This window comes from Microcebus murinus, chromosome 5 (genome assembly GCF_040939455.1).
Source record: "Microcebus murinus isolate Inina chromosome 5, M.murinus_Inina_mat1.0, whole genome shotgun sequence".
Lineage (NCBI taxonomy): Eukaryota > Metazoa > Chordata > Mammalia > Primates > Cheirogaleidae > Microcebus > Microcebus murinus.
In genome coordinates this window covers 2301708-2327960 of record NC_134108.1, presented here as the reverse complement: position 1 = coordinate 2327960, position 26253 = coordinate 2301708, and the positions used below count along the sequence as shown (strand labels likewise).

The following is a 26253-nucleotide window of genomic DNA, read 5'->3' as shown; positions in this document are numbered from 1 at the left end:
ACCTGGGCCACCTGCAACATGGGCCACCTGCAACATGGGCCACCTGCAACCTGGGCCACCTGCAATATGGGCCACCTGCAACGTGAGCCACCTGCAACCCGGGCCACTGGCAACATGGGCCACCTACAACCTGCGGCACCTGCAACCTGTGCCACCTGCAACCCAAGCCTTCAGCAAGGTCCTTCATCACTGGTCCCCAGCTGCAAGTCACCCCAGTCTTCCCTCAACACAGACAGTGCTCAGACCCACATTGGAGTCTTGGGAAGCAGACTTAGCAAACGCTCTTACTTCCGCCCCAGAACAGTGTTCACCCCAACGGAGACAAAGAACAGGACTGCACCAGCCTACGCTGTCCAGAGCTCATGAGCCAGGGGCTCTGTGTGCCACGGGCTCTCCCATGGCCACCGCCCGGGTCCCAGCGAGGGTCCCCTCTCCCCCCCTTCTCCGGCTTCAACACGCGTTGGCGCCCTGCACTGGGAAGGTCCTGCCCCCTCCTGCCTCTCCTGGAGCCGCCTCCAGTGAGACTCGTAAATACACTTAAATGCTGCAACCAGGTCATGGGCAGTGGGGCCTGGTCCCTAAGGTCTCCGGGCACAGTCAGTGGATGTTTGTTCATTTCATCAGCGCCGTTCCTTTCCTCTAAAGCCACAGCGCATCTGTAATGTCTGCCTCGCCTGTGACATAAAATCTCACGGCACTGACCTTCGCTCTTGTCTCCTTAATTAGACTGCAAGCTCCTTGCAGGGCAACCTTTGGGTCAGCACTCGGCCTAAAAGACGCACAAGATCGAACATGGGCATTTGAAAGTTCTGGCTTGGAACTTTTGCTTGTTAAGACTTAATCCGGTTAGAATATCAGGGCTTATATCTGTGAGTCTCTAGCAGACATTCCTGTTTAGGTTTTAAAATATCATGCTTTCTAACCAGGCATGTGAGATGTGATGTGACAATGGAGCAAAAACTTAACACATGGACTATGATCCTAACTGTGAAACGGCTGCGTGTGGCGGCGTTTTAGCTAGAAACGCAAGTGCAGACACACACACACACACACACACACACACGCATATAGTCAGTTCCCTTCATGCATTCAACTGAGATATTTCAAAGGTGACATTGAAATAATAAAAATAGCACGCAAATTTTATGGAAGGGAGCAAACCAAAAGATTGTTTTCTGTGGCTATGAGACCAGAAATGAAAACACACGATCAGTGGTTGTGATTTAAAAGGCACCATCCTGCCCAAGGCACAGCGACCAAAATAGAAAGCTTTTTACTTTGCCAGTTGATGTGAACTTAGCCTAAGGCACTAAATCACCACCTGTTATCAGATAGCTGGCCTTGGGTCTCCGCTTCCTATTGTCATTTCAGCCTGGATTAGTGTCTACAAGAAGTCAAGGCCTGCACAAAGCCACCTGTGCCACCGTGGGCGTGTGTGCGGGGGAGGTCTTCACACGTTAGATTCTTCAACACTTTATTACAGCTACAACCTGACGCTGCAGTTCCAACAATTCCTGCCCTTATGAAAATAACTTGGTGTACACAGCACAAGACTATTTAAATAGACAAGACTTCAGCCATCTGCACCCTCTTTCTTTAGGGACCCACAGATCTGAGTGCTTGCTAGAAAGTTAAAATGGTTTCCTTTGAAATACGCCTACCAGCTCACCCTAGGGGGACCAAAGCCGAAGAGACCCCTCGCTTTCCTTGCTTTATTGCAAGAGAAAAGCAGCAGAAAAAGCAAGTGGAACTGTGAATTTTATTCTGCACAAATACATCCTGAACACAATACCCTACTGGAAATCTGGTTATCTAAGCAGGGTTGTGTAGGGCATTCAAAGTGACTGCAAATTATGATGGAATTATAGGGTTAACAAAAAAGTTATAGCATTTATGCTGTGAAAGATACCACAGAAAAAATTAAAAGACAACCACACAATGGGGAAAGGTAATTGCAAATAATACATCTGTGCAGGGACTTGTATCCAGAATATATAAATAGCTCTTACAACTCAATAATGAAAAGATAAATAACCTATTTTTTTAAAAAGGGCCCAATGAGTGGAATAGACATTTATCCAAAGAAAACACAGTCAAGAAAAACATGAGGCCAGGCGCAGTGGCTCACGCCTGTAATCCTAGCACTCTGGAAGGCCGAGGCGGGCGGATTGCTCGAGGTCAGGAGTTTGAAACCAGCCTGAGCAAGAGCGAGACCCTGTCTTTACTATAAATAGAAAGAAATTAATTGGCCAACTAATATATATAGAAAAAAATTGGCCGGGCATGGTGGCGCATGCCTGTAGTCCCAGCTATTCGTGAGGCTGAGGTAGGAAGATTGCTTGAGCCCAGGAGTTTGAGGTTGCTGTGAGCTAGGCTGACGCCACGGCACTCACTCTAGCCTGGGCAACAAAGTGAGACTCTGTCTCAAAAAAAAAAAAAAAAAAGAGAGAAACGTGAATAGATGTTCAGCACCACATTAGGGAAATCTGATCAAAACCACAAGAAGGTTATCACTTCACACCTGCCAGGATGGCTGTATCCAAAACAACGAATAGTAACAAGTGCTCCTGAATAACCGGTGGAGACCGGTGGAGAAATCGGATCCTCCATCACTGCTGGTGGGAGTGTAAAATGTTAAAGTCACTTTGGAAAATGCTCTGGAAGTTTCTTTTTGAGCTTCAACATAGAGATTACTCGATGACCCAGCAATCCCACTCCTACCTATAAACCCAAGAGAAACGAAAATGCACTTCCACATAGAAACCCGTACAGAAATGCTCACAGCAGAGTGAGCTCACAATAGCCAGAAAGTGGAAACAACCCAAATGTCTATCAACTTATTAATGGATAAATAAAAGGTGGTACGACCACCCAAAGGAGTATTAACTTGGCAAAAAAGAGAAATACCTGCTACGACATGGATGAACCTTGCAAATCTAATGCTAAGAAGCAAGTCACAAAGCACCATGTACTTCACGATCCCATTTATATGAAATACCGAGAATAGGCAACTCTATGGAAAAAGAAAGTGGACGGCAGGATGCAGCGGGGTGGGATGGGGCGAGTTTTGTGTCAAACAACAGCAGAGGGTCACAGGGTTCTGATTTGAGGTGGTGAAAGGGTCTAGATTGTGGTGATAATTGCACAACTCTGTGAATATACTAAAAACATGGAACTTTACATGTTAAACGGGTGAATTTTATGACGTGTGAGTTAGATCTCACAAAGCTGTGCACAGAAACGACAAAACACTTAAGGCATTCAAGGCAATTTAGAGCAAAACAAATATTGAGATGGCTCCTGAGAAGAGACCTCCCTAGTGCCTTTTATTCTGGCACGACTTGCAGAATGGAGAGGCCCCCATTCTTCTCACACATCTAATTTTCAGTCTGAGTTGATGCTCTAGGAAAGATTTTGGAATTTTTCACAAAGACTCCCAGGAGACACTGGATTAATATATGATAGGCCATTTCCTCCGGAAATTTGTTTTCTGACTATGCAAGGGAATTTAGAATGCCAATAAGGCAAATCTCAAAACAGAGTCTGACAGGGTATAAACAATGCTTCTCTTAAGACATTACATAAAACTGCTCACAGTTTAGAAGTTGGATAATTTTATTGCTAGGGTGGTAGCAAGTATCTCCATATCCATGTAAATTCAATCCAATTTGGTGCTACAAAAAAATAAAAAACCAAAACACTTGACTCAAAATTCTCACATCTAGCTTAACAATCCATTGGTAGGAGAGAGGAACCAATTCCCGTAGAAGAATTTCTAGTTAAGAAATTCAGGATTATTTCTCTCTGAGAAGAAGACAAAACCAGAAGTAACTTCAGAGTCTCAGGGAAAACATGACATTTTTATTAGTTTAAACCTCAAAGACTACTGTAGCAAAAAATGTCCCTGGGTACCACTCAGACTCAGGCAATGTTTTAGAAATGAGGAAAAAGGTTCTCAGGGTCTTGTTGCTGTGGAGCTTAGAGAACAGCCCCTCCGTCCATTTCTGTTCTTGGAGGGAAGAGTTTTTCGGCTTTGTTCGACGGCGGTACCGGCCCGGCTTGGGTGGCAGCCATTCTTCATGTGTTTGTTCTATTTCTTCCTGTAAAGTTGGTATCTATTTAGGCACAAAGTCATGTTTGCTCCCAAAACCAAACCACCAGGAAGCTAAGGGCATTTAAAAAAAAAAATTTACAAAAGAAAATGATGGGTAAACAATCAAAGATCGTGGATGTACTCTGACTGGCACCTTCAGAATACGTCGGGGGTGGTTGTTGGCCCCAGTTCAACCCCATCTCCTCTGCCGTTCGTGAAACTGTCGGGCAGAAGACAGAGCAGGGTGTCCTGCTGTCTCCATGCTGGGACTGAAGGGGGAAGAGGATGGGGAGAACCAAGCAAGGGGGGTGGAACCAGTTCCTCCCCTGGTGAATGTTTGCGCAGACTCTAGACTCCTGGTTTTCAAACTGGGGTTCTCTAGTGCCGCGGGGAGGCCACACTGGAACCCCACACAACCCCAGCAGCTCTGCTCTAAGATCTGCTCAGACACCAGAGGGACACATAAGACCCTTGAAAACTGGGCTTCCTGTACAAGACAAATGGCAAAGCGTTGATTTAGATCTATTAATACTTTCAGGGTTATTACAGAAAGGACTTGCTGAGCTGTTTAGTGGTGAGATTAGATGATTCTCCTTATTTTTCTGTGATGTGAGATTGTAACTACAGTGGTGTGCTATGATGTTTGATATGTCCATGGCCTGGGAGCACTGAAACATTGTATGTTCTGAATTATCAGAAGTTTCATTTTATTTAGAAAAGCTTTAGTGTCAAGTATATTTTATTAATCTGTAATTATTTGAAAATGTGGAATTTACATGCTGGAATATTTCAGAGATTCAGGAAATATCTTCCTATGCTTATTTCAAGATAAAGAGAATTTTATTAGCTTTGAACCACTTATTCTTGTTCTCTTTCATATATTTTTCTAATCATTCTCACTCTCTTTTTTTTGTTTTGATTTTTTTCTCTGCTCCCATCTCCTCATTGTATCTCTTGCTATTTGTTTCAACGCAATGTTTTTTTTTACTGCCGAACAGCTTGCTAGAAACAGCAACATTTAATGGTACATAGCATGTAAAAAAGGTGTTCTGAAATGGCCATCTGAGCATGTGAGCCATCAGCTACAGCGTGTGGCATACTATTTAATAAATGTATAAATAGCAAGTCATAAATTATTCTTTTCACTCTCAAGTAGCTTGGCAGTATCATGGGAGGTAAATGCAAATGGTTCTCCATTTCTTCCCTGCGAATAAATAGATAATGCAACCAACACAGACAACGGCAGCAGACAGGAAATTAATGTGATTTTTCAGAATTTGCTGCCCATCCTCTATAAGCAAAAATCAAGGACACAATGTGAAGGGAAGAACTCATGATGACTAACACAGATAAAATCTCATGCAACTGGGTTGCACGTTTCATGACGCTGAACCCTTAAATACGCATTTAGTATGAAATGTGTTTCTGTCAAAACCGTGGATACCTCCGGGACAGGTGGGGCTCCGTACATGCCCAGAGTCCCTCGGGAGTCTTTGTTTTGTATGTCATATTTCTGTACATTGTTTTATACAACAAATTCCGTGTAGTAACTTGTCAAAATATGATCACCACAGTTGAAAGTTAGTGTGGGCATTGGTTGGGCACAAAAGCAGATAGAAAGGAACAGTCAAGGAAACAATGCTACGGTGTTGCCATGAAAGGCACGCTATGAAGGAATGTATGCATATACATTTATAATACCGAGTTATAACTGGATAGTTTTAAAAGCTGGAAGGCTCAATGTAATAAGTAAAACGCTTTTCCTAAAATCAATATTCATTCCTACCTTCTTCGAATCCCACTCCTTTAAATTATTACCTACCTATTCTGGATTTTCGCCTGGGGGAATTATTATGAGAAAGAAAAGCAGAAAAGAAACAAAAGCATCCTTAGACAGACCCACTCAACACCCCAAAAGAATAAGATTGCAAACAAATAATACACTTTTTTTCAATGAATGAAAGAAATTTAATCTTAATTTTCCCGGTTTACCATATCAACTAAACCGGTGAATTTGAGAAAAGGTTTCTACTATGCTTTGAAACATAAATTTAAAAGTACTGTATTTTCCAAATACGCATCTTATTAAGTAAGACATACCCATACTTTTCCTATGTAGCCATTTAGCAGAATCCAAATCCACATCCCCGAGGCTGTTAAACATGCGATATACACCCATGCACTCTAATGAACCGATAACATAAACACATCACCAGGTTCACCTCCAACCCCTGAGAAAATATCAACTAACTGTAGCTACCGCGGAGGTCTGTCCCACCTCATGGGTACACCCCACCACGTATACTGTGTCCTGTTCTTCACTGGGCGACCCTGTACATGTATTCAGTTTCCTCCTCTAGGAAAAGGAGTAGTAGTACTTACTTTTTCAGGGTTCCTGTAAAGAGTTAATGGGGTAAATGGGTGTGCCAGGGTGCCTTTATTTGCATAAGGGAAAATCCAAATCTAACTCCCTTAAACCACAAGAAGAACTGCTTGGATCATGTAACTAAGACGCCCAGGGTAATACAGACCTCGGGCTTGGGGCTGATCCGATCTCAGATCTCTAAGATTTCTTGCCTGTGCCCTCCTCTGGGCGTTGGCTCTGTCCTTAGCTTTATGGTCACAGATGGCTGCGAACCTGCAAGTCTCGACGCCAGGCTTCATGTCCCTCCATGGCCACCGCCCAGCGGTCTCGAGCTTCATCCTATTTAGTATCTGGACTGTCTGGGACCAACTCTCAACTCTGAGCTCATCCCTGTGGCCAGGAAAATGCCATGGGTAGTGTGTGCGCATATAGAACGGGGATCTCCCTGAAGTCACTTAAATACACTTAAATGCAAACATATTCTCCAAAAACAAAGTAGTCTTGGCGTCTCTGGCTGCCTCATCCTCTAAACTCCACTGAAGAAACACGCGGATCAATTGCGCATCCGACATTCTCTCCACCGTCCTTTTCCAAGGCCTCTTCTGTTCTTTTTCCTCTGATTTTTCATTAGTCTTTCAACACCTAGAAGAAAGGACCGTGCCCACCAGTCTCAGTGTACAGACCCAGGCAGCCACTGGGCAAGGGGGAGAAAACTCGACTTGCAGAGACCCCATGCTGGGGGGGCTCGGCCTGGCCGCATTCTCAGCTCCCCTGTCAGCAGGTGTGGCGTGGGCAGGTGTGGCGTGGGCAGGTGTGGCGTGGGCAGGTGTGGCGTGGGCAGGTGTGGCGTGGGCAGGTGTGATGGAAGAAATTAAATGGTGACTGCATCATTTCTGGCATCTCGGTGGTCCACTGACAGACATTAATCTGCCTTGAATTGCCGCACTGGGGAAATTCTGAATTCGAGGCTCTTCCCTGGGAGAAGACGTACCACGCCCCTGGTCACCTGTGCAAGGCTGTGACGCACGGTGGCCCCTGTGGACGTGTGGCGTCCATGGCAGGCTCGCGCCCGGGGCTCTTCTCTCCCCCTCAGCGACAGAGCAGGCTGAGGGAAGCAGAAACGCTGGGCTCTGCCCGAGCCCCGTCCCTGGCATTCCCACCTACGGCGGCTAACCCTGTCTGTCCACTGAGGTTGGAAGCTACCTTGCGGAGCCCGCGGGCTGCCCCGCATTTATCACACTGCCTGGGCGTGCGCTGCCACCCACGCTCGCGGAGGAAAACGCGCTGGGTTAGGGCGGCATTACAGTTACAGTTGGGACGCTCCTTTCTTCCTACGGTGAGACACATTTTCCTAAGTGGCCACTACCAAGACTTCCCAATTCCAGCCTCTGCCTCTTCTTCCTGTGCACCTGTCCTCCCGCCTCCCGCTCTGCTGGCTTCTCTCTCCTCCACTCCTGTTCCATAATATGGGCATGTCTTAATAAGATGCTTAAAAGATAAGTGTCCGAACAGTGTTTCTCGGGTTCCCAGACAGAGCTGAGCCAGTGGAAACGGAGCCGTCCATTTGTATTAACTCTTCGGGACTTTCCCCGATATTTCAAGTCTTTAGTGAAAAAGCACGTGTCTGAATTTTCTAAGTTGGAGGGGACGTTTGATTTAGTGATCAGGAAAGAGTCCAGTCCTGAAACACGCCTGCCTCTACCTGGAATCCTGCACTCGAAGTGGCATTTCCAGCTTTACGTGAATGCTTCCGACGCTGTGTTTGATAAACGGCCTGATTTGCAGCCCACCGAGCGGCTGCCGCGTGCGGAGAGGGGGGCCGGGAGCGGGAGTAGCGCTGCGTGAAGTCAAGATTCCAGCGCAGTAAACAGATCGCAGTGCAACAGGAAACGTGGAGCTTTTTCAAGACAGTTTTATCTGTTGCTTTACCTTGCACAGCAAGTCACTGTCTGAAGGTGTCTCAGACTGAGCGTGTGCAGGGCAGAGCCCCTGTGCCCCCAGCCCTGGCCCGGGCCCCCCACCGCTCATGCCACCCCCGACCGGCACCTCCCTGTGTCAGGTAGCTCAGCGGGGAGAGATCTAGGGGTCGTCCTTGATTTTTTTTCTTTCCAACACACCCGGTCTAGGCCACCCGAGAGGCCAGTCCACCCTGGTGTCGAACCGGCAGGTGCAAGAGCTTGCAAGTTCATCTCCCGGCCCCTCCTCCCGGCTCGCTCAGTCCTGCTCCCACACGCAATCTAATTCCCACACGCTAGCCGAGTCGTCCTTTTAAATTGAGATCCGATCCCATCGCAGCCCATGAGAAGCCGTCGGGCTCTCCTCCGGGGCTCCTGGGACAGGCCACACGCGAGGACCCCCGCAGCCCGGCCCACGCTGACCTGCGGCTGCAGCCCGGCGGGGCCGCGGCTCACTCTGCTCAGGACACAGACCCTCACGCCCCTCACACCCCCCACCGCCTCAGGTCATCACCCTGGTTTCCCTACTTTGCCCTCTAAGCCCAAGTCCTGGGGATACTTTCTAGGCATATCGTGAATATGCAGTCCATGGTTAAGACCTAAGATAAAATTCCCTAAAAGATCTCCAGGGACTTTGCACACACTGGCCCAGAAGACGCAGCTGCCCAGGGAGCTGCACAGACGGGCGGGGGAGGGGGGAGTGGTCCCGGCAGCTGCTCGTGGCTCGGCCTGGGTACGGAGCGGACCGGCAGACCAGCCCGCTGCTCCTTCCAGATCTGCACTAGCGTTTTTAGCACCGCAGACCACAAAAGAAGGTTTTCTATAAATTCACAAATGGGCACTGAGGTATTGAGGTGTCCAGACTGATGGACAAGGTGCTCTTCCCCAGACCAGGGGTCCTCAAACTTTTTAAACAGGGGCCCAGTTCACTGTCCCCTAGACTGTGGGAGGCCGTTGGAGAGCGCGGCGCACATTCCACACATGCGCACTGTGGGCCCGGGACGGGTCGGCTGCGAAGCAGGACAGGCAGCAGCAGCAAAAACACCTGGCGGGCTGGATAAATGTCCTCGGTGGGATGCATGTGGCCCACGGGCCGTAGTTTGAGGATCCCTGGTCCAGACAGCAGAGAGAACGGGGCACCCGGCTGTGCTGGGGGGCGTGTGATTCAGCACACCTTTTAAAATCCAGAATGTCACAGACGTGGGGCGACCATGCCACACCCCGGGACAGAAACTGTCAAGTCGCCCTCCTCTTCTCCCTCCCACACGGTGCCTACAAGGTGACTGGGGCTGGTTCATGTGGACACATCAGGCTCCCTTTCCCGCATCGGCTGCTGGAGCCCGGCTCTCACGAACCTCACCACCACAGTGCGCCGAGCTGACGGAGACCCGAGACAGAGGCGTGCACGCTCAGGACCGTGGGGAGCACGTGGAAACTGCACACACGAGCTCCAACCGACCCCACTGGGCTGAAAATTTGTCTTCACGTCTGTGTCGGGTTGGATTCTGCAAAGACTTGATTGAGTCGCACGTCGAAATTCAAGCACTCTCTTTCTGCTGAGATCTAGGAATTTGAAAGGTATCCCCAACTGGCACCGTCTTGGGGTTCCCAGGGATGCAGGCAGTTAGCCAAAATTTTTATTTTTACTCTGGCAGTCAGTCCCCTTGTCCTGTTCCCCGAAGTGAGGGCAGACTATGCAGAATTCAAGGAGCCAAAGGTGTTCTTAAAAGAAAAAAAGATCTTTTCCTTATTTGTCTGTCTTTCCTTTATCTGGAAAGTCAACCAGCCAACAGAGTTGTTTTGGCAAGTCACAGACACGGGGTCTGTCTTGGCGTCTTTACATGCGGGTTGTATGGGCCGTGGGGACGTGAGGCGCCGGTCTCTCGGCAGTTTCACCGGGGACGGCCCGTGCAGGGCTACAGGAGCCTGCGGGAGCCAACGGCAGGTGCACAAGGAGCCTGAGGGCTCCTCGAGAGACCGAGGCTTCCGTTTCAGAACAAGCTTTCTCGTTTCCTCATCCTTAGAAAGAGACTGCCCACCGGATACGTCAGATGTAAAAATATATTTGGAAGTTAACGTGACACCCGACTTTAGTTCTAGAAAGGTGGCGATTATCCTGGGCTAAATACATCGAAATGGGGAACTGTGTCAACAACTTCGTAAGTGGTCACTAGAGCATTTCCACCGTAACCACTGCCAAAGAAAGTCATTCAAAGTAAAGCTCCTTTGCCCTTTTCCCTTGTAAGTTCGGCCTCACAATTCAGCGAGTGAAAGCTGCAAGCCGGTGGGCCCGGGCGGGGTGCGTGGCCGGGCTGTCTTGCTGAGAGGAACGTCCCAGCTCACTCTGAGCAGCGACACGCTTTCCAAAGCAGGTCCCAGACTTGCATTTTGGCTACCGTCCATCTGCCAATCCAAAGGCTGTGAAGCCACGGCCCACGGATCACTCCAGGGGCACGGAGCACAGTTTCTGTGGCTCGCCTGGCTCATCCGGGCCCTTCGTCTCTTTGGCAATGGGAGCAGACACGCCGGCAACACCTAAATACTCTCCGGTCCATTTTTTGCATCTTACTAACTTCATAAATAAGAGACAGAGTAGCCAGAAGAAGAAATAACTATTTTCCCTAAAAAGCTGGGTTATTCCTGCAGCTCCCCAGCCCTCCTCCCAACACCGCCCTTCAGCCCCTCCGCGCCCACGCGCGGCACGCGGGGCCACGCCGGAAACAGCGGGAACTCGCTTTTGTTTTGCCAGAGCGGCGGCTTCCGTGAATTGTGTTTAAAACGACAGCCCTGAAGATTAAACTGTGGTTCTAAGCAATGCTAACATAGCTACAACCTAGGAAGAGACCGCCTCGTGGGGAGCATCCCAATCTGCAGCAGGTGTGTGCGGAAGGGCGCGGGGCGGCCGGCAGGAGGGACAGGCGTGTCCCCGCAATGCAGCGGAGAAGCCAACCAGCTGCGCCACGCACACACGGCCAAGTGCAACGCTCTCCTGACAGGCGTGGGGCACTTCTCGCGCACTTAGCGACTCCAGGAGAGCGGTTGTTACAGGGTGATCCCTGCTTTGCCACTGGGGAGACAGGCGCTCGGAGGGATAGCGGCCGGGTGAGGCAGAGAGCCAGAGCATGAGGGCGTGTGCGGGGCTGGGAGAGGGTGCGGGCACAGCCCCGGCAGGAGAACTGTGCAGGGCGGGCCCCCTGCCCGGCGGGGAAGGGGTCACAGGGACACCGCCTGGCTCCGTGGGTGCAGAACACCAGCTCCACAGGTAGGAGGGTGAGGGCAGCCCGGGGCCACACCTCACCGGGACACGCTGACCGCTGAGGGCGTGCTGGCTGGAAGCAAGTAGGGCTCGGGGTCAGCAGGTACCGGGCGTGGCCCCTAACGGATCTCAGGAAACAGGTGCAAATGACCGCACAACCGCAGGTACACATCTTGGCTGGTCTGAAACACCGGTTCCTGCTGGCCGGGTCATAAATCACAGGTGTGTGGTTACCGCACGCTGACTCTCCGCAGCCCGGCGTGTAGGTCCCTGTGCTTCATCGTAGCTGCAGCACCACGCCGGCGCCTCAGCTAGCAGGGCGGCTGCTGCCACAGCTGCAGATCAGAAACGATTACCAGCGTTTTACACGGAAAATATTTGTGCCTGATCCATTTGCTTGATTGAATCACGCTGTAGCCTAACAGCCTATTTGTTGATAATTTTTACTTATTTGAGTTCAATCTAATAGCTTTGGTATACCAGCGAAAATATATCAGCAAACATAGGATGCTGGGGGGAAAAATGCAACAAAACAAAATTCAGTGTAATCAGAAATAAGAGCAGAGCATTCTAGAAACGCCTCTATCCTTAGACTGGCGTTGGTCATTGAACAAGCACAGAACCTTGGAGCAAAAGAGGTGGAGTATCAGGCTTGCCTGTTCCACGTCATGCAGAAGAAGGAGCTCCTCCTGCGTCCCCCATGGCAGAGGGGCACTTTCCACTGGCAGCAGCGCGCTGGCTCACCTGGACGGCCTGTCGCCGTTAAGCTGAAACCCCTCCCCCAATGGCCAGCGCCTCAGATGGTTCCCATAGTGCCTCACTTAGCAATTCGCCACATCTAAGAAATCATTCACCCCACGTGCAAGAAACAGGGTGAAATCCCAGGTACTTGGTGAGTCAGATGATGAGGACAGATGTCCCTCTTCTTATTCAGTGTGCTTCCATTCATTCTTCTACTTCTAAATGTGTGAAAAATAGACCCAACAGTCATTGCTGCCTTGAGGGTGGGGCAGAAGACGGCACCACGGGCTTACGGAAAGGCATGGGTAAAGGAAGGAAAAGGAGAAAAATCTCAATATTTTTAGTTGCTTTCTCACATAGTTTTGAGTAAGCAAGAATACTTTGGGGAGCTTTTTAGAGGGATGTAAACAGAGAAAGCATGTAATGGAATTGCAAAAATAAGGCATGTCACAGAAACAGAGACCACAAATAAGGAACTAAATTCTAGTGTCTTTAAAACAGAATAAAGTATAAATGAGCGAAATGATGTGCAAATTGAATATTTGCTAAGACTTATGGTGGTCTTCTCTAATTTCTTTGGGTGCATTTATTCAGAGTACCTGAAAATTATTTTAATTAGAAATGGATTTCCTGGAAACTGCCCAAGATCTAGAAGCAGTTTGCCTTCCAAGCACCGAGAATAAGCCTGAACGGTAAACTCTCCAGGAAGCTTTCCCTTCATCCAGGACGAACCGACATTGCTCCCCACGTCTGCTGAGAGTCCCTTAGCATTTACTTTACCAGCCTACCATGTCTTCCTTAAAAAGGGACAAGCAATTAAAATATATCTATATGTGCACAAAGATAACTGCCGACTATCTGTGACCACTGGGAATAGAAATAAATTGACAGTTGATCTCATTAGGCCATTTAAATCCAATGCTGCTAATATTAACACGTTCACAGCACTTACACCCTAATAGCAACCTTCCTCTGACTTATGTGCCTCTATTACTCGATGTCAAGAGAGGGCAGGGACCCTATTTTTATATCCGATTATTTAGCACAATACACACGGTATGATGTGCTAAAACTATTCTGAGTGTGTGAATAATTTAGCAAATAAATAAATGAAATGGAATTCTTCCTCCACTCAACAGCTCGTACTCTCAATATCCCTGTTGAGAGCTCGAATTCTGCCCTCTTCATTCACTGCCAATGTCTCTGGTACAGACGTCGGCTATAGCTGAAATGGCCCAAATAATAGTCATCAAAGGGAACCTTCTGGTTTGGCAACCTCAAACTAAATGACTGTTCCCTAAATGAACCGACTTTGCATATTGATACCTTTTAGCAAATGGGTTGATATCTTACCTTGAATAAATAAAGTCACTTTTAATTAGTTTTAAACCTAAATTCCTTCCTAGAGGGGACAGAAAGCAAGCTTTGGAGCTTGCACATCCCAGCTTTGGAGGCCCTCCTGGCGCGTGGGAAGGCTGCGTGCGTCGTAGGAGGATTCCTTCCAGCCCAGGAGACCTGAAGTTCTGTGAAGACGGGATGCTGACGAGGGAGCCCGCCCTGCCTTCAAAGCCACCTGAGCTCAGAGCAGGCGCCCCAGGTGGGTAACACATTCACTGGTAAGTGCCCTGACTCGCAGGCGAGGAAGATGACATCCCTGTCCCAGACAGACGAGGGTAGCTCAGCTTAGTCAACAGGACCAGCCCTGTCGCGTGAAACAGCTAGGCACGCATCCCGGGAGCGCTGGCCTCCGGCCTTCTCTTCCCCGTGGTGCTCGGGAAGGGCACCGGGACTACCTGCTACCAGGCCGAGGGTTTCCGGCTGAGATAACACAGCCGTGAGTGCTGCAGCGCAGGGCACTCTCGTGCCCAGCCAGAACTGGTAGGCGATGAACAACAGGAAAAACATCAGTCCCCAGGAAATATCAACCGCTAACAACTATTGAGCGATTTTTATCATCCGGGCTCCAAGTTGAGCCTTTACATATGGTTTGTTCATTAATCCTCCCATTAACCCTATGAGGTAGAAACTATTATCATTTCTACTTTACAGTGAAGAAAAAGGAGGTTTAAAGAGGTTAACTGCCTTGCTAAGGAAAGGAAGTGAGAATTCAAACAAGTGCCACTGATCAAATTCACCTGGAATTTTCTAACTTTCAGGAAAGTTTTTTTAGAATAATTTTACGTTATGGAGCACATTCCAAAATGTCCCAGAGTAATTTTCTTTTAAAAATTAGAACAACAGGCCTGGCACAGTGGCTCATGCCTGTAATCTTAGCACTCTGGGAGGCCGAGGCAGACAGATCGCTCAAGGTCAGGAGTTCAAAACCAGCCTGAGCAAGAGTGAGATCCCGTCTCTACTATAAATAGAAAGAAATTAATTGGCCAACTAAAAATATATAGAAAAAATTAGCTGGGCATGGTGGCGCATGCCTGTAGTCCCAGCTATTCGGGAGGCTGAGGCAGGAGGATTGCTTGAGCCCAGGAGTTTGAGGTTGCTGTGAGCTAGGCTGATGCCCCGGCACTCTAGCCCACAACAGAGTGAGACTCTGTCTCAAATAAATAAATAAATAAATAAATAAATAAATAAATAAATAAATAAATAAAACAATAAGCCCCCTCCCATTATGCCTCATCTAATGCATGGTGACCACCCACAGCCTTACACTGTGGACTGGCAGAATCAATAACAGGCAGCACCTGCTCTCACAGTAAGACCTTCCTTTAAAACATTTTAGGTTCTGAGCACAGGTACATCCTTTTGCCTCCATGGCCACCTTTCCTCATTTGTAAAATACGCTGTTGAATGAGGAGATGGCCGCCCCTTCCAGCAGGTGCTGTGCTCTTGGGCAATGTTATCAATGCCCTGAAATCACAGCTCTCTTCCAGATGAGGGTTGCACGGGCCTGACATCTTTCTAGGGCATGCCCACTGGAGTCCATGCAAGATACCCAGTTTCCCTTTAGGAACTCCCGAAATCATAGTTGCCGAGAGTCAATTACGTGGCCATCTCACTTGGTTCCATGTTGTTACAGGACAAGATATTTGAGTGAATTTCATTTTAAGCTATAACTCACAAACTGCTTCTATATGTAACTCAATAACCGGCTTCTCCATCACTTAGCGTTTACCAAATGTTGGGTTCTAGACGTAAAATTAATTTTAAAAGCAAGTGTGAAAACATTAGGTCTGAGTCTCTCCCTGACAGCCTTTTAATAAAGATGATACTGTTTTAAACTCAAAGTTACTCCTGTTAATTTCCTGTTTATGTCATCCGGGGTCAATTTCAAAATAACAAAATTTTTCAAAGTCTTTGTGTATATCACAAAATATACATTTCACGGAAACAGTTTTAAAAGGTTTCTTTTTATAAAACGAGTTCTCTCTTTCATTTGTACCCACAGAGGAAATTCACACCTGAGCTCAGTGCTTTATGCCCTCTCTCTCTCTCAACCTCACTCTACTGACAGACCTCCCCGGCTAAGTTCTGCATTTTTTGATGACAGTCTCTTGGCCTGTGAAGGGCTGTGACTGTACAAAACGGACAGGCTTCCCCAGGAAATATGGGACGGTAGCTGGGGACGAACACAGAGCAAAGCACTTAGTAGATTCCCTGCCAGGTGGACGCGCTATGAGGCCAGGACTTCCATGTGTTGTATCTTTCGGATGAGCGGTGCCCAAGGAAGCCAGAACCCAGGGCGGCTTCTCCATAGGCCTTTGCAGAATGAATTCTCGGTAAGCTTTTAACAAGACCCTCCATTTCTCAGAGTATTTCCCCTTAGTAATAGGATGAAAATAGTAAAACATGCTCCCCGGATTTTCACCAGCATCAAGTGACTGAAAGCTGGTGAGTGCGTTTGTAAAGAACAGAGGGCACTGTGCCGGCGTGGACCACCTTCACCGGCCCTGCCCTCCGCACCCCTGCACGGGATCCGGCACACAGCAAGTGCTCACTGACCACTTGCTGAGAGATGACATTTCTTTTTGGTCTGTTTGACCTCATGCAAATCCGATGGTTTAGGGGTGTTTTCTAGAAATTTTGTTTTCACATCCAGGAAACCTCATTCTGAGCCCCACCCCCGCCTGCTTCCCACGGAGTTTTGTTGGAGACACCTCCACTGTCTTTGCTGAACCCTCACCCCGGAGGTGACAGTGTCCTACACGGCACTCCCGAACTCCCACGGGTCGGCCAGCACCTAGAGCTTCTCTTCCTGAACAAGCCCGGAGCTTGCCCACATGTGTGCCTCTTCTTGGCAAGGGCAGCAAATGAAAGGAGACAAGGAGCTGTCTAATAAACCGCGGGAGGCGGTGAGATAAGACGATATGAACATATTTGGGATGAAGGAACATACCGTTCTGGGTTTCTGCCCTTGTCAACCTCAGATTTGTAAAGTCCGGGTGCCTCGGGGAGGGCGATGTGTCTCCCTGAACTTACACTTCATTTCTCTCGGTGTTAGGCTGAACGCAAGCCCTCCTCCATGACTGGATTCATAGCTTCATTCGTTTAAAACACACATTTTACCGTCAGGGTCCAGCCTGGAGCCAGCCACAGAGATCCCACCTAGGACTTCCAATTCTGATTTGGCCATGCCACCGACTGAAACTTTTTAAGCAGGTACCTCTCCGCTGCTCTATTGTCTTCCCCTGAGCTTTGCTCAAAGATGTCTTAGTAGTCACAGAATCCATGCGCGTGTCCAGGTCACGGCAGCCGGGACAAAGAAACCCAAGATGACATATGTGAGACCGCTCCAGTTGAAACAAACCAACCAAGCCCCACCGGAGGAAATCTCCAGGCCCCATCGGCACCCTCCGTCAGAACATCTCTTTTTCACTGAGACACGTTTCATGGGTTTGTCATCTCTAGATTCAACAACGTGATTTGGACACCGGGATTAAGACAGTAAGATTTGATGGTTCCAATAAAAAAAGACAGCAACCATCCACAGATGACTTCTGGAAACCCTAAGACGCCACGGAGAAGGGCAGGCTGAAAGGACAGGCTTTTCCGAGTCCCCTGGGTTGCCGAGCCGCGGGGACATTGCATCAGGCGCTTCGCCGATGAGCGCCCTGTCACACGGGCCGGAGCACTGGCTGTGCGGCTGCCTTTCCTCCTCTTTTGTCAGTTCTACACTGAGACTTCGAACACACCGAGGCCCCGCCTGACAAGGCAGCCCCCGCCCGCCTGGGCACTGCCGACGTGAGCCTGATGGATACCTGCGGCGGGGGGCGCGGGGGGCGGCGCTGCTACCCCGGGCTTTGGAGGTGCGGGCGCCGAGCTCCCCGCTCCCTGTGCCCGACTCCGTGCGCCCCACTCCGTGCGCCCCACTCCGGAGCGCCCCACTCCATGCGCCCCACTCCGTGCGCCCCACTCCGAGCGCGGTCCGGCCGTGCAGACGGAACTGCCTCCCCGCCCCAGCACCCAGGTGTGCGCAGGGAGCCCGCCCACACCCGTGCAGCCCGGGGCACCCGCAAACGGGACAGCAAGTCCTCGGGGCAGGCAGAACGGCTCCCACGGACCGTCCAGTCGTGACCGAGTCCCGACGACAACGCGGGCAGCATTTCTGTTCGGCTCTCGGGAAACAGGAGCAGCTCTCGGGTAACTCTGCCCCGCTGACTTGGGTGCCCGGGTCGCAGCCGGGCGACCGCGAGGCGGGGCGCGGGCACTCGCAGCACCCTCCGCCGACTCCCGCCAGGGCGCGGCGGCCCGGCCACTCACCTCGAGCCGGCTGAGGCTGGAGCTCTTGGAGCGCGACTTCTTGCGCAGGTACACGGAGAAGAACCTGCGCACGGCGAACTTCTTCATGCTCAAGTCCATCGCCCCGCGCCCAGCCCGCAGCAGCCGCAGGCCCGGGCACGCGCATCCCCGGCGCATCCCCGGCGCGGGCTCAGGGCGGCGGGCGGGCGCGTGCGGCCGGCGAGCCCTGCGCGGCGGCCATGGGCGCGGGGCGCGGGCTGCGGGCACAAAGGGCAGGCGGCGCGGCCACGGCGCCGGGCCCCAGGCGCTCCCTCCGCCCCGCCCCCGCCCGGGCGCCGCGGCCCCGCCCCGCCACGCCCCGCCACGCCCCCGCCGCGCCCGCCAACCGGCGGGCGCCTCCCTGCCCCGCCCACGGCCGCTGGCGCCAATCACCGCTCGCCGCTCCGCCGCCCCTGGAGCCAGCTTCTCCCCCCTCCTCCTCCTCGCCCGCCCACATGAGTACCAGCTCCGGGCAGCCCCACCCCGCCCCGTCTCTGCCGCCAATCGGCGCTCGTCGCCCCGCCCATCCCCGCCCACCCCACCACCTCCTCTGCCAATCAGCGCCCTCCGCCCCACCCACTAGCGCCCCGCCCCCGCCACTACCTCCAATCAGCGCCCGCCGCCCTGCGGCCCTCGGTGCTCGCCCCTCCTCCTGCTCCCACTCTGTCCTGCGAGGTCCGTTCTCCGTGCGGCCCCGCCCCGGCCCCGCCCCTCGCCATCGCAACCGCCAATCAGCGCCGGCGGCCGTCGCATGCCTAATGAGCCCGGCCCCGACCGCTCCCACCCGGCCCGCGCCGAGGCTGCTGCTAGCCGCGCCTGCGGCAGGGGCCTGCCCTGCGCCTCTGGCCCTGCTGGGCTCCTTTCTAGCCGGGCAGCGGTGCCTAGAGAACAAAACCTTCGTGGTTAACGAGCAAACACTCGTGGAAAAGGGAGCTGACATCAGAGCTGCACAGCGCGCCCCGCGCCCCCAGGCGCGGCCGGGCCCTCGGAGCCACCCCGCCCGCGGCCGGCGCCCTGGCGGCCTCCTTCCGGGCGCTCGGAGGACACAGACCCACATCGGCTGCCCGTGCCCCTGGCCCCGTGGAGAAGGCCACCTGCACAGGTGACTGCCTTATGGGGCCTGCGCAGCGGATGTCCAGGCCCAGGGCGCCCTGGGTTTCCGGACAGGGCTCTGGGGGCCAGCCGCTGGCCCAGGACTGCATGGGATTTGCCTCAAAAGGAAGCACTTTTTTTCTAGAAATGGTCATCAGAGGACTGTAGGCAGCCCCAGACCTGTGAGCTCCTGACTGTAGCCTGCCCCTGTTTTCCTCTTATGCAATATCCACGTCTTGAGTTTACATTTAAAAACAGGAAAAAAAAAAAAAAAAACCAAGTTCATTGACAGACTACTGCCGTCACCTCCTGGGAAAACCAAAAACATTTGTGCAGTGTTGAGGAGATTTGCTCTTTGGCATTGCAAATCGCAAAAATCCACATGTCCTTTTATTCCCTCTGCTGATTCAAATGTTTCATTAATCCTTGTGACACGCTGTTTTTGCTAAAGTGGGTACAGAGGTCAGGATGTCCCCAAATAAGAATTTGTACGCTCCTGCTGTGTGCAGGTGGAGGTGAGGTCAGATGTGCTCTGGGTCCCTGACCAGCCTTTTAATGATGCTGCTCCATGGTGGGAACAGGCGGAGTTTATTATCAGAGACTGGCGCGGCCTCTTCCTTGCTTGGTGAACTTGGGTGCACTCTCACTGTGTTCCCCCTGCTCATCTCTAAGATGAACATATGAAGAAAACCGGCCTCACCTCCCTCACTAGGTTACTGTGAAGCTTAGGCAAGATCTGCTTTGTGGATTTAAAAAATGCAACTGATTTTCATGTCACATATTAAAGGATCTATAATGAACATTTTTTTAAGTACCACGTGAAATGAAAAACAACAGAAGTTCAGGAACCCACAAGGAAACCAAACATCCTTTTTTGCTGCTTCTCAAGATGTGCAAGATGAATGCCCCATCAAAACCGGTTCCTGGCTTCTCTTGCAGGCTGTGCTGGGAGGGCCACTGCCTGTCCTCTCAGAACCAGCTTTTTATTGTTTTGTGTCCCTGCTGCGGCCGCCAGGCCTCCTGGCTCTCAGCAGACACAGTCTGGACCCTGCCATGTTGCCACTCTGGCACAGGAAGCAGCGGGCAGACCTCACACCGGTCCCGGGCCCTGGGGAGGACGGGGGGGGGGGGGGGGGCAGACAGGAAGGAGCACAGTGTGACGACTGTCCCAACTCGTGGGCATCCTGTTCAGGGCGCACACCTGGGGCAGGCCTAAGTCAACACTTGTGTTTTACCAACAAGACTATTCTGATCTGGTCGGACAGAATTGGAAAGGAATGTCTCATGGAACATTCGTGATCCCCCTAATGTGAGTGCAATAAACTTGAAAATCTCAAAGGCAAAAAAAGAAAAAAGAAAAGAAAAGCTTCTAGATTTCAATTGTGGAACTCATTGCTAGAACAAGTCTAGCAAACAAGTCTGTTTGCTTTTGTTTTGTCCTGGTAAGATACAGGTATACCAAAATCCCCAGCAATGACTTAACACTACTTCTTGTGCTTAGATAATGAAATCCTCCAGGCCACCAAATCTGGGGTCAGTGTCGGGGCCCCACTTTGACCTGGGTCCAAATGACCCTTAGCAAATGCCAGAAAAGAAAATGTGGACGCAATAAAGACTGACGCCCAGGTGATGGAGTGGGAGAGGGTTGCAGAGAAGATAAAGAGGTTGGTAGATGTCTGAGTAGCTCAAGTTTGTCTCTGACTTAAGCACAGTAAATTTGGAACAGGATTCCGTGGCTACTGCTGCTTGCTTCCAAGGGCGTACCAGATGCCAGCCTGTGCTCCGTGCAGCTCAGCTAGTGATGCTGAGCGCCTGCAGCACCTGGCACGCTGGTTGGCTTTAGGGACACAAAACGGTTACAGCTCAAGAAGTTCACAGTCCCATGGAAGAGAAGGCAAGTAAACAGATCTGATGGCGTTTTTTGTGTAACATGAACGAAATGTGTAAGACAGTGCTACCTGTGAACAGAGGTAAATGAGAGGTTTCTAATTAGAGAAGTCAAGGAGGACGTGGCCTTAGGTCTGGACCCCCCGGGGAATAGGAGACGAGGGGATGAGTTTCCAGGCAGACGAAGGCAGGCAGGCTGTGAGGAAGGCATCCATCTCTCCCCCCACCCCTCCCCCCTGGGGCGGGTGCAGCTTTTGGGCAGGGTCCGAGTGCTCTCTGCATGTTGGGAAGGTGCCACAAGGTGCCACGTCCTCAGGGCACACGGCAGAAGTGGCCCAGGAGTGGGATCCAAGAGCTCCTACTTAGTCCAGTACCTGGTCCTGTCCAAACCGTCCCACATGTGACCGAAACTTTTAAGCTTCTGAAACTCATTTACTCTATTTCCAATGAAATGCTAAATTACAGTTCAGCTAACCTTTTTATGTCTTAGAAACAGAGAAAAAAATTCTGTCTTCATTAGGAGGACCAAAACCCCATATGTTGCTGGGCCCCGAGGTGGCTGAATCCACCACGTGGTGCAAAACCCCACTCAGGTCACCTGGCGCTGACCCTCTGGAAAGGCAAAAACTCAAGCTCTTCCGCAGGGCCAGCAATCAAGGGCTCCGCTGACCACAGCGGTGCGAGGAGGCAGCCTCACTCGGGGCTGAGCACGTGGGAACGACTTCCCGTGCTGGAAATGGACTTAGCACATTTTCTGTCTGTAGTTCCTGAGCCTACAGAGCCTACAGATGTCTTTTCCTTGGGTTATGGGTCCCCGTGTGCTTGAAATGTTTATTATTTTGAAGGTTCTTGAAGGTAGGACCTAGTCCTTGCTGGGGAAGATGGTCTAGAAGCCGTCCTAGACGGTACACAAGGCTGGGAATGTCGGGCCGGGGCGTGCTCAGAACAACGGGTGTCAGCAAAGGGCTTTGAGCTCTCAGGAGGGGCCTCCCGAGCCTTGGGCAAGAGTCAAAACGGGTCCGGTTTGCCTCTGGCTCCCGGGGACGCTCCTGGCCTGCACCCGTAGGGTGCCCATCTCAGGTCTCCCTTCCACATTGGGGTCCCAATTTTCATGGCACCTGTCCCCTAAGATTAACAGTTTAACATCTTCGAGCATATTTACAATTTAGTAAGAAAGTCTCGATGACTAAATAGCCTTCAAAACATTAGATATAAAACTCTATAAAGCCCATTGTGAAACCAGAACTTAGGGATGCTGATCGGGTAACTTTCTGGAACACGGCTGCCCCTCTCTGCAGGCACGCCCAGGCCTGGCGTCAGCAGGGCAGTTGGGAGTGCTGAGTCCCAAACAGTGGGAAGGCAGGGCCGGACCTCAACGACACCTGTCTGCTTTTGAGACAGAGTGAAATCTGGGAGGTGATGAAGCACACGGCAGAACAAAGGATACAGCGGAGGTGACGGATGCAGAGAATGAAGAGCGGCAAACAGGCCCCGCAGACGGCTTCCCCCGGCACGGCTGTGTCACCAGCGTGGGTGCAAATGCCTCGAAAGGACCCAAATCAGACCCCACACTGACACGCAAGAGATCGAAATCCAGAGATGGCTGGGGATGGGCGGCTCTGCTCTCGTGGCAGTTTCCAGGCCACGTGCCTTATCACTGTGTTTCCCCCAAAATAAGGCAGGGTCTTATATTTGTTTTTCCTCAAGAAGACACCCTAGGGCTTATTTTCAGGGGATGTGTTTTGTTTTTGTTTTTGTTTTTAAGTACGGTACAACCATCTACATTTATTCAAATAGAGTGAAGTCGTCTTCTGCTGGAACATCACTCTCCAAACCCCGAATCCCATCCTGAATTTCTTGCGACTCTATTTCCTTTAGAACCATTGGCCGGGACCTGACAGGGGAGCCGACCTTGTTGGCGGGCCTGCCCGCACCTTTCCGGTCACCTGTGGGATAGTAGCTGTCACAATGGGGCAGATGAGAAGGGCTGCTCGTCACCGTTACCGCTCCGCGAAGAAATGCGTGGGTCATGCAGCTGCGCTGCGTAGCCACGCCCGTCACTAGGGCTTACGTTGGGCAAATGCTTAGAAATCCTGCTAGGGCTTATTTTAGGGGAAACACAGTGCTAACTGCAGCCGCCACGTGCTACACCAGACTTGAGGACTTACTCATCCCACAACTGAAACACTCTCGTAACCGAAACCCTTGAGCAGCATCTTCCCCTGTCTCCCCCATCCCCAGCCGCGGCGACTACCCCCTGCTCCCTGTTAGGCTCCTGGTGTGATGCCTGTGGGCGCCACATGTAAGCGAGATCGCGCGGCCCTTGTCCTCCGTCTTTGGCATATTTCATGGGTGTCGAAAGGCAGCTATGTGAGGTGAAGGGTATGTTAATTAGCCTGACTGTGGGACTCTTTACACGAGGTACAGCGATATCAAAACGCCACATTGCATGCCTTAAGTTTGTGCTATTGTTTTTCACAATTACACCTCTATGAAGCTGAAAAATGTGAAGAATGAATGAGGAAGGACACACAGAAATCCACGGCGACAGCGGAGTGAAAGTAAGAGACACAAAGACCAAGAGGCTGAGAAGGAGCTTGACCCGCAGAAAAAGGCCAACAGGACAGCAGGGAGTTCACCGAGTGCCGGGGAAGGAGGGAAGGACCATGCCACTTGAACGGCAGAGTCAGGTAGGACCAGGCACGAATTGAAAAGTTTCTGTGAGAGCCAAGAAAGACAATGCTGGACCCAATATCAATGTGAAATACATCTAAGGAGAGATGGCTGTGTTCCCAGAGTGAGGAGGGAAACTGAGGCAGAATAGAGGAGTGAATCTCTCCTGCCATCTGTGGGTGCTAATGTGTGAGGACGTGATGTCAGAGCTGGTGCAGCTATCTTGGGCCCATGAGGCATGCAGCTGTCATGCTAGGCATGGCACAGCAGGAAACGGGTAACACCGGATCAATGGTAACACTGGTCAGTTACTGCATTAACTAACCCTGAAGCCAAACCTCTTGGAGGCTTATTTCTATGGAAAAATAACTAATCTCTTTATTGAGCTGTGTTCTCTGTTATTTGCAGGTGAAAGACTCTCAACCGATATACTGAGCAAAGCACTCCTAATTATTCACTCAGTTGGTTAGTCTATAAATATAAATCTAATTATTAAATCCAAATTTTTATTAAAATTATTTAAAGATAAAGATTATTTAAGTAGCCATAATATTTGTAAAATGCTGTAGTAGAAAACGCTACAAAATTGTAATTACAGTTATAATCATAGGACAGAATTACTCATCTGAATTCTTGCATGTGTGCTGCACTTAATGGTCTCTCTCTGCACAGCGCCGTGTCCTCCTTTGAGACAATCGCAGGCGGTGAAGAGTGATCAGACACACAAATGCACTACGACTTAGTGGAAAGTGACACACTTTAAGGGAAGACAAATCGCGCTCCCAGCCCACCTGGAGGGACTCGTAAGGGATGGCTCTTCAAACCAGGCGACGTGGAGATGAGGGAGGAAGGACTGTCTTGTGCAAAGGGCCTGGGGTGAGAGACCCTGGCCCGTCCTGATCAGAGCATGGGCTCAGGTGTGGGCACAGAGAGTGCCGTCTGTCCTGAACTTAACAAAGGAGCCATTAAAAGAGTGGGGACACCTGCTCTGGTGGACGCTGCGGTCACCTGGGCGGCACAGACAAGCCAGGGGCATTTACACCCCCTCACAACGGGCTTTGGAGGGGAAGAGGAGAGCCCTGTGGGCGGCCTGAGAAGGGCTTTTGTCCAGCTGTGCGGCAGGAAGTGGCATCTGCCTCCCACCCGAGGAGCAGTTAGAGCGAGCCGGGTAAACCGGACGGGAGCGGGGTTCCCAGAGAAGGGAGCGCGGGCGGGAAGGCCAGGGAGCTGGTGCTGCGGCACAAGGGCGGGCGGGCCTGGGGCAGCAGAGGGTGCAGGTCGCAGTAGAGCCCTAGGGAGTCTGCACCTGGGGAGGAGGAGGCGCCCTGGAGGCTGTGGCAGGGGGTGCTGTGTGCACCACCTGGGCACATGCAGGCAAGGTGTCTGGAGTCTGTCTGCCACTCACCTGTGCCCAGCCCCAGGACAAGCCACCATCCCGGCCCAGACCAGAGCGTCACCTGCCAAGGTGCCCGCCCACAGCCGTTCCACACAGAGCAGCCAGCACGGCCATCATCAAATCTAAGTGGCCAGCTGGCTGGGGGCAGTGGGCACCCGGGAGGGCGTGGGAGGACAGGGGCTTCTCCTGCCTGTGTGGGCTGCAGACAGAAGGGGACTGTAGCCAGGCACGGGGGAAAAGTCCGAACCGGCAGATCCTGGGCACTGAAAATTCCAGTCGAGCATTTTTAAAACTTCAGGTAAACGTGGGCTGTCAGTTGTCCAAGAGTGGGAGGAACAGCTGTGGAAAGCCGCAGGGTCCTCCCACGGAGAAGGGACGTTTGGCAAACGTTGGAATGTGTTTTGACCCAACCGCAAGCCACGGTTGTTCACACCCGGAACACCTGGATGTGGTGAGCGAGGAGGAGGAGGATGTCCGGGTTTGCACACGTGACCCCCGTGTTCACAGCCAGGACAGCCCTGAGGATGCAGCCCACCCACCCAAAGCGGGAGTCAGAGGGCTCTGCACGTGGCCTGCAATGGACTGAATACACAACCCGTGGATGAGGAATCGTGCTGAGCATTGGCGCTAAACAGAGGGACGGAAAGGGTGAGAAATAACCGCCGAGAATTTGGGGGCACGGCCAGCCCTTACCCAGGTCCAGGGTCTCAGTTCACTCCCCATGGATTCGACAGCAAAACTCAGGCTGAGGATGTAAAGCCGTCTTGAGCTGCTGTTAGCCCAGGAGCCTGGCGGAAACCATTACAAATGCCTCTAGAGCAGGCGTCCTCAAACTACGGCCCGCGGGCCACACGCGGCTGTTTTTGCCCGTTTGATTTTTTGCTTCAAAATAAGGTATGTGCAAGTGTGCATAGGAATTTGTTCATAGTTTTTTTTTTAAACTATAGTCCGGCCCCCCAACAGTCTGAGGGACCGTGAACTGGCCCCCTGTTTAAAAAGTCTGAGGCCCCCTGCTAGAGGAACCTGCATTAAAACCAGGATTCAAAGACTCCCCTCAGCACAGCT

The 26253-nt window shown here is 51.3% G+C and overlaps 1 protein-coding gene across 3 annotated transcripts in view; it reads right to left on the bottom strand.

Annotated features, from left to right (window-relative positions):
- The window catches only part of RPS6KA2 (ribosomal protein S6 kinase A2), a 326066-nt gene that overhangs the window by 137878 nt on the left and 161935 nt on the right, over nucleotides 1-26253 (bottom strand). Inside the window, exon 1 of one of the 3 annotated variants that reach the window (XM_012776805.3) lies at nucleotides 18123-18419. The exons of the other annotated variants lie outside the window; for them this stretch is intronic. Within the exon in view, the coding sequence (XP_012632259.2) occupies nucleotides 18123-18278 (156 nt within the window). The 5' untranslated portion in view covers nucleotides 18279-18419. Of the gene's footprint in view, nucleotides 1-18122; nucleotides 18420-26253 lie in introns of those variants that run through there. 3 annotated transcript variants of the gene reach the window in all.